The 8,324-nt window shown below is 30.9% G+C and overlaps 1 protein-coding gene across 2 annotated transcripts; it reads right to left on the reverse strand.

Annotated features, from left to right (window-relative positions):
* On the reverse strand, positions 1-5,515 carry LOC105456913 (putative sodium-dependent multivitamin transporter). Of its 2 annotated transcripts, none has more exons than XM_011701282.1 (9): positions 5,119-5,515; positions 4,222-4,346; positions 3,494-3,715; positions 3,071-3,411; positions 2,843-2,962; positions 2,388-2,605; positions 1,920-2,137; positions 1,602-1,852; positions 1-664 (listed from the first exon to the last, which is right to left on the reverse strand). In XM_011701282.1, the coding sequence occupies exons 2-9, from the start codon at positions 4,339-4,341 to the stop codon at positions 358-360; spliced, it is 1,797 nt and encodes a 598-aa protein (XP_011699584.1). In that variant the 5' UTR covers positions 4,342-4,346; positions 5,119-5,515; the 3' UTR covers positions 1-357. The 2 variants fall into 2 exon arrangements, with proteins under 2 accessions (XP_011699584.1, XP_011699583.1); XM_011701281.1 differs by having other exon boundaries at positions 4,222-4,399.
* Positions 5,516-8,324: the final 2,809 nt, after the last annotated feature.

Here is an 8,324-nt window from a genome sequence, read left to right on the forward strand (position 1 = left end):
TTACAATTAAAATGTTATATTTTCGCAATAAATTTCTTTACAAAGTCGATGAGAATTGTTCGTACAGATGCAAGTTAGCATTTATTTGACGTCGCGAGAGAGGGGAGATTTATTAAAATAAATGCTTTGAACATCGATTTATTAGATTGCCTTCGGCAATTTAATTGTGATATTACATACTACTCGGTTTGAAGCTGCGTTAAAGCACGCGATTTGTGGCCACGTGGTGTTATATGAAAATTGTAGGATTCACACTAATATTATATAGAAACACCAAGATCCGCTTTGTATCGTGTAGGCGTTATGCGATCTCAATTGTTACAATTCCACGATCTTTCCTGATATTTAATTAAAATGTTATAGTTGTGCACAGATTTTATCGGCGGCATCGTCTTTCTCGTGAATTACGTCGCTGAGAGAATATCTTCTGTCTAACGAAGAATTTCCTTTATTTGTTATTTTGTCACGTCGCCTAGAATGTATACGTCGCGCTATTACGGGAAAGAATAAATTAGTATCTATCTCGTCATTTTGATTTATAACAAATAAACGAGACAAATTGCTAACGAGCAATCCAAGTAAGAACGTTATTAAGAATCCGATAGGACAGTGCCACATATACGAAATGCGATACAAATAGAAGAACGAGTTGTCACCAGTGCTTCTGAAAAAGAGATACGACAATCAGTTAAACAATATGTAGGTATGTACATACAGTCGTGGACAGATTGGTTGTGGATTTACTTTTTTTATAGGTTTTAAGACGCACTAATATTTTGCAAATGAACCACGATTGGTGTTATACTGTCCCTAAATTAAAGATAGTACATCGTGGTTCGTAATTTGCAAAATATTAGTTACCTATAAAATTATATGGATATATTATATATATTAAATATATATTAGAAATCTATAAAAAAAAGTGTCGCAACCGATCCGTCCACGACTGTACATACAATAAACGTATAAATGGAAAAAACGATTCGAAAGTATATTACAATTAAGACAGATCTAAAAATGTTCAGGCAACCAAATCTGTTGAAAATAGTTTTTGAAAGTGTATACTACAAATTTTGACGATAGAACGCTAACAGAAATATCAGAATCAACGAATAGAATATAATGATAGATTACAAAAATTTAATAGAATACATTTTGTAATCATTTAAGTATTTTAAATAATGTATTTCATATAAATTTTCATGAAATTGTTATGTATTCCGATTCTGCACTGTTTTTGTTGGCAATTAATATTTTATCAAATTATATAAATTACAGTTTAATGCAGACGATATATTGGATATATGAATTTGGCAATATCTGAGAAAATCTCTTGCTAATCTGTTGCCATACCACAAAAAGTTTACTTACTCATTATAAGTAACTATATGTTAAATCATCAAAATTATGTATTACAATTTAGCCGTTAGTTGATGACATTGCCGAAAGAAATTTTGACATTATAACAACTAATTCAAGCTGATAGTATTACATAATTATTTTGATAATCTAATAAAATTATTCATATGCATATGGTCTAATTTTAATACTGTTTTGTAAAATCGTTTCTTCCGTGTAGCTATTAATCAATGAATTATTACTTGGAGAAGTTCGTGACGTTGTGCAAAGTGGACATCTTTATATTTGCAATATGATTATCACAGCCTTCGATACTAGTTGGCAATTTAGATGGTATCGGACGAGGCTGACCGAAGACGATCCAGGATAAAAATGAAAACGCCACGATAACACCGGTCATCGCACCGCTTTCCGTCGCGGATTCCGTGCCCATGCCAAGTGTGAAAATACCTAACAATGGACCGCCAGTTATTCCCATAATAGTGTAGAAAGCCTAAAATGACAGAAATTTATTTTATCGCCACTAATTTTTTTAATTTAGAAATATTTATAAGCAATACCTGATATAATCCACCTAAAAATTGCGTTAAAAATGCCACAGCCATGCAAATAATACCATATGCAAAAGCGAGCACTTTAGCGATGAAGGCTGACTTTGTAGGGGAGAATTCATGACCAATGCATTTTCTGTATAAGGGATTTAGATAGTCCTCCAATGTTATGGCTGCCAAAGAATTTAGCATCGCAGATATCGTGCTGAGAGTTGCACTAAAAACACCTGAAAGTAAAGGACAGAGCAAGATTAATATTATAAATATTCACTACGTACTGTCTTGATTATACATAAAAGGGATAGTCCAACAGTATTAGTATTGTAAATACATCCACGTTTTTAATTTAAAATTCTCTTGAAATTATGTTTTGGAAGTTTGGTTTAATTGGTATTTTCAGATATTCTTTATTTTCATAATTTGAAACATGTAATATCTACGATTAAGGATCAGTCGATTCGCGTTAAAAATATTTACCTGCTACAAAAAGGCCTGGTAAACCAGGTATATTAGACATCGTGTCTACAACGTACAATGGCATAAGCATATCAGGCGAAGTAATTCTTTTCTGGAGAAGTGGATCGCAATTGTGATATCTGCTGTACATCGCCAATCCTGAGAAGCAAGTTGTGGTCACGAGAAGTGTTGTAATTGGCCAAGACAACCACAAGGCTCTTTGCGCAGCCTGCATATTTCTAAAACAAAATTTATTTATGCAGTTTTCTTCAATTTTTTTAAACATAATTTAACAGGTAAACGTGATATTAAAAGAGAAGATTATTTAATAATAAGAGAATAAAACATTACAATTATATGCGATTAACTTGTTATCGTTTTCACGAAAAATACGAAAATAAAGCGTTGCAGCAGTTGCTCCAATATATTTGATAATTTTTAATGTCATCTAGTGTTACTCAAATTATGCAACTTACTTTACAGTTAACATACGTTGTATTTGTATTTGATTCATTCCAAAAGCAGTTAAAAATACACATAAACCACCGAATGAAAGAGACCACCATGTATGTCTTACTGTAGGATCTAAATCAATGCTGTTAACAAACAAAATTAAAATTAGTGACTATGTGTATATAATTTGTCAAGCTCATATGTAGATGTATATACAATTTGCAGCTAATATAAATAAATAGATGCAATACCTATCAAACTCGAGTCGTTGTCCCTGCCTTGCAATTTCCCAAATCTGCCCCAATCCCCCGACATCATTCGCGGCTGTGCCAATAATTAAGAACACAGCGACAAACATAAGCAAACCTTGAAATACATCGGTTATTAGCACAGCCTTAATGCCGCCTATACTCGAATAGAAGGCACATACGAGGCCAATAATAGTGATACTGGCAATCTTGGAGATTCCTGTGGTTGTCTCCAAGGCTAGAGAAGGAGCATAAAGTACCACTCCTGAATACAAAAGCAGTTGAATCCAGTAAACGAAACTAGTCATTATTCTAGCTTTTACTCCGAAACGTTTTTCTAAATACTAAAAGAAATAATATCTCTTTTAATATATGTATGTGTCATCAAAAGCTTTCCATCGCAAAAATAAATTTCGCTAGACTCACTTCGTAGACACTGGTCGCCTGTAGATTGTAAAACACTGGTAGAAATCCGTAGCATACAATCGAAGTGCCCAACAGATATGATAAGTTTATTACAACAAATTGCGTTCCGTATATGTAATTCTCAGCCGAGAAACCGAGCAGCGTAATGGCAGATACAAAGGAGGCCACCATGGCGATACCAACTGGTACGACGCTCATTGATCTACTTGCGACGAAGTACTCCTATAAAGCACGTTACTAATATTATAGCAAAACATTAAAGAGAAATACCTTGTTTTAAGAATCTTTCTTTGATATGATAATCTACAGCAAAATCTGCAGAGACCAATTTTGTTTCAGCAGAACCAATTTTTGTTGGCAGAAATACAACAAATTTCACACAGAGTGTAATATCTGACAATGTCAGCAAACCAGAAATATAAAAAAAGTTTACATTTGATAACAGATTGGCGGCAGAAACTGATCAGGTTTTGTAGCTTTTGCTCGATTTCTGCTACCAGTCTGTCATCAGATCGCCCGTGCGCATCTTGCTCGATTTTCTACCACCAATTTTTTGACATATGATATAGCATATCAATTTTGTCAACAAATACTGAGCCTAATGCGAACACATATGGCTATGAATGACAGTAGAAATCTGATCAAATTTGCTACCAGTAAACTCAATTATATATACAAATGCTAGCAACAAACTATTAATTTTGCTACCAGAGAACAATAATAATCACCTCCGTAGTTTTTTGACGTCCTCCACTAAATCTATAATAAATACCAATTCCAGTACTTATACATAGCATCGTTATTATAACTACATAGTCAATCCATGTTAAGGTATTTATTTTTGCCATTTCTTCTGAAATATCAAAGAGATACACACAGTGTAACAAATAATTTCCTGGAATGGTGCTGTAAAAATAAAACAAATTGAGTTTTTTTAGTTTTCTCTTTTTCTTCATTCAAAATATTCTTCTCCTGATTCAATACACTTTTTGCAACGATTCAACAATGATTCAAATGACTGATCCAGTTTATTTTGTGGTATTGCCTTCAAAGCACGCGTCGAAGCTTGTTGAATTGTTTCCACATCTTCAAAATAGCTCACAGTTAATTTTTGATTAAAAATCAGGTTTGCGTGTTGAATCATTCACCGAATTCGCCTGCTTTAGCGCCATGTGACTTTTCTTTATTCCCCAAAATGAAAATAAAGTTGAAAGGATGCTATTTTAAAGATGTGAAAACAATTTAAAATTTCAAATATTCAAAATTTTTGTCGCTTAATTTTCTTTTAAAATTATCACAGACGCTAGTGAAATAATTGTTTCTTTCTATTCGAAGAAACAAATTCACAAAATGATATTCGTGACAGACACAAAAACTGACTGTCTAACATGTCTGATGATTCAATATATTTTATAGAAAAAAAAATTAGTATCATTATTATTATTATCATTATTAGTTTTTTTTAAAGAAATGACAAAAATTTTAACTTATTAGAAATAAGTTAATGTATTTAAAATTAAAAGTTAATTCATTTGAAAATAATTAAATTAAATTACAAATTAATAACATTTTAGCTTTTAACTATATACATATGTATGTGCGCAATGTATACGTAGTGTCCGCACAATTTTAAATATAATGGTCCTTTAACGCCTGTCTGCTTCGATGATTTGACAGCTTCGATGAAAATCGGAGTCTGGAATATCCGACGCTGAGTTTCTCGGTCTTCTCCTCTTTTAATGGTACTCAGTCTTCTTTGAGGAATCCAATTCCAATAATAACCAATAGTCGAATTTAGCACGTGTATGTATGGTCAAAAATATTGAAGTGTGAACACAAAAGACGATTAGTTTTGTCAGAAGCTTTCAAAAATTTTTTGTCCGTAGTTTTTTCAATTTTTTTAGTTTTTTTTTAGTTCAATTTAACAAATACAACTGAGCAAATGCAACATGGAGAAGCTTTCTCTCTTTTTAACAGTTCACCGCCTCGCACATGCTCACGTAACAGACATGGTAAGTCGATTGTTTCCTTCCTATCGTGAGCTGAAATTCTATTTCCTCCAACCAATTGTTCTACATACATCAGGAATGACCACGGCGACTCGCAAGCCCTCGAAGCACGGCCGCCTTTATTTTTATTGATTTCGATTAATTGTGATTAATTGAGATCGGAATTAATGCTGAAAACTATTACATGTTGTTCAAGTAATTCAGAAAATTATCACGCGTCGTTTAAATGCTCCAGAAAACTATTATTCATGCAACTCTCTGTATTAAATCGGAGAGATTGCTTATTTTTTAGCCGATAATCAGATGGATTTGTCTCAAATATGACTTAAGAAACAGATAGTGATTATCGAAACGTGGAATAAATCTGCAGCGCAAAATCTGAAGTAGCAAAAAAAATCATATTTTCACATTACAAAAGTAAAAATCTGCAAAATAAAATCTTTAGCTGAGTAAAATATACTCAATTAAAGTGTAATACATCTCTGATATCGCTGTATCAAAGACGAAAGATTTATTATTGTAGAATAAGTTCCATTCAATTTTAGACGCGCTTGTTTTTGAGAAAGTCTCATCTAATTATTTAATAATTCCTATAAGTATAAAGTATCATGCATTAGAATTCGGCTAACAAATAAATGTAAAAACGTCTCTATACTAAAAATCATTAAGTTTTAAAGATAATATATTATTATATATTTTTATACACATAATATACATACATGAATTGCATTATTTACCCGTAAATTTCATTCTATATAATTTAAAAAAAATACATAAAGTAAATTGATGAACAGAAGACGATTAAAGAAAAGAATTTAAAGAGAAAATTAAACAAGTTTTATTATAACTTTACATAAATAACGTATTTTACTTTTATTTAAAGGATCTTCCAATATATAAAAAGAGACAAAATTGTTTTAGAAAGATAATATTATTTCAATACCATACTCAAGAAGGCATTAGATATATATAGAAAAATAAATCATTTAAAAAGTTTAAACTTTTATGTAAACGCAAAAATAAATATTTATATTTTTATTTAGAATATCTTTAAATTAATAAAAGAAAAGATAAATTATATTGAAAATGTAGTGTTATTTCTATACGTGAGAGCTAGATGTAATATAAGTATTGTTCCCCCATTCAAAAATTCTAACTACGCCGCTGCAGTAATTATAATATGTACTTTATCGCTAATGAGCTTTGAAGCGTAATTTTCCGTAAACGTTCCGACGTAACATTGAGTCAGAATATATCGGTTATCGGCCGCGTTATCAAATAATAGCGCTATATTGTAAAAAACGCTATATTGTAACGCTAAATATAAAATAAAAGAACGCCGAATATACTTTGTAATGTTTTTAAAGTAAAATTATATTGTAAATAATATTCAAAAAAATCAAATATAATGCCATAAAAATAGAAGTAAAATCAAAATATTATTCCAATATATTTATTAGAATAAGTATCTTGTAATATATACTCTATATATGTATATGCAATCGTAATATAGATTTAATATAGAATGAAAGATATTTAAATTTAAAATCATAGGCCAAAGACGAGCAAATAAATTAATGGATGTTCGATAAATTATTTATTCACGCAATGTCGCGACACTAGTTTTAGCCTGACTCGACCTTTTTCAATCGCATTGAATTTAAACACAAAAAATAAATTAACACATATTATAACATAACGCAGTCAATAATTAAAAAATAACGCTGTCGGAAAATCTCACATGACGGAAAAAGAATATATATATTATAAGTCTAGCACACGCATTAAAACGCCATCCAGAAATTCTTGTGTGACAGATTATAAGATCCATAACGAAATCTAGGTGGTTTTCACATACTGCCATGGGAAGTGCTTCTCTATTGTTACAATTATGTTGAGAGGTTTGTTAATATAAGTTATGTCGAGCCAAAATACCAATCTGGTCAGACTGATGGAAAGCCATTACAACTGATAAATAATTATTCCCAATGTTCGAACTGCACTTTTTCCTATAAAATCGTCAAAAGATGATTCGTTATAGCTATCAAGCTAAAACTATTTTTATATAAAAAAACAGTTTAAGATTTACTAAAATGCAAAAAACTTACAGTTCCATAAGATGGAGTTCGATCTATGCAATGACATGTGCGCTCTAGTCAGTGTTTCATGACATAATGATCGAAGTATAATACAGGGTTGTGTCGTAGATTTCAAGATTACGTCTACACGAATTATTTACGTCAAATCTACGTGATGTTCACATGGTCTTTTTGATACGTAGACAATTTAGACTTGTAAACTATGTAGACCATTGTAAATTGTATCACTATAATATATATACATATATGTACAATATAATAAAAGAATTAAATTATAAAGCAGTCTTTACCCACAGCAGAAATGTATCCAAAATGTATCTAGGATCAAGCTAAAGATATACCACACATCTTTAGGATATTCTTGATTTTGAACATTTAATTATTCCGAGATTAAGATTAAAATGTAACCATGGTTACATTTTCTGCAGAGAATTTTTCTTACTCAAATGGTAGTTTTTTTTACATAAACGTTAAATTATATGTATTTATTAAATATTTAAATAAATAAATATATATAGTCTACTGACTGTCTACATAGATGCTATCAGGGTTATGCCGTATAGATTTTAAGATTACGCGTCTACACGGATTATTTACGTGAAATCTATACGTGATGTTTACATAGTCTTTTTGTTGCGTAGACAATTTAGACTTGTAAACCATGTAGACTATTGTAAATTGTATCACTAATATTTCTTACTCAAATAGTAGTTTTTTTTACAT

This window comes from Wasmannia auropunctata, unplaced genomic scaffold (assembly GCF_000956235.1).
Source record: "Wasmannia auropunctata unplaced genomic scaffold, wasmannia.A_1.0 LD335479.1, whole genome shotgun sequence".
In the NCBI taxonomy this organism is placed as follows: domain Eukaryota; kingdom Metazoa; phylum Arthropoda; class Insecta; order Hymenoptera; family Formicidae; genus Wasmannia; species Wasmannia auropunctata.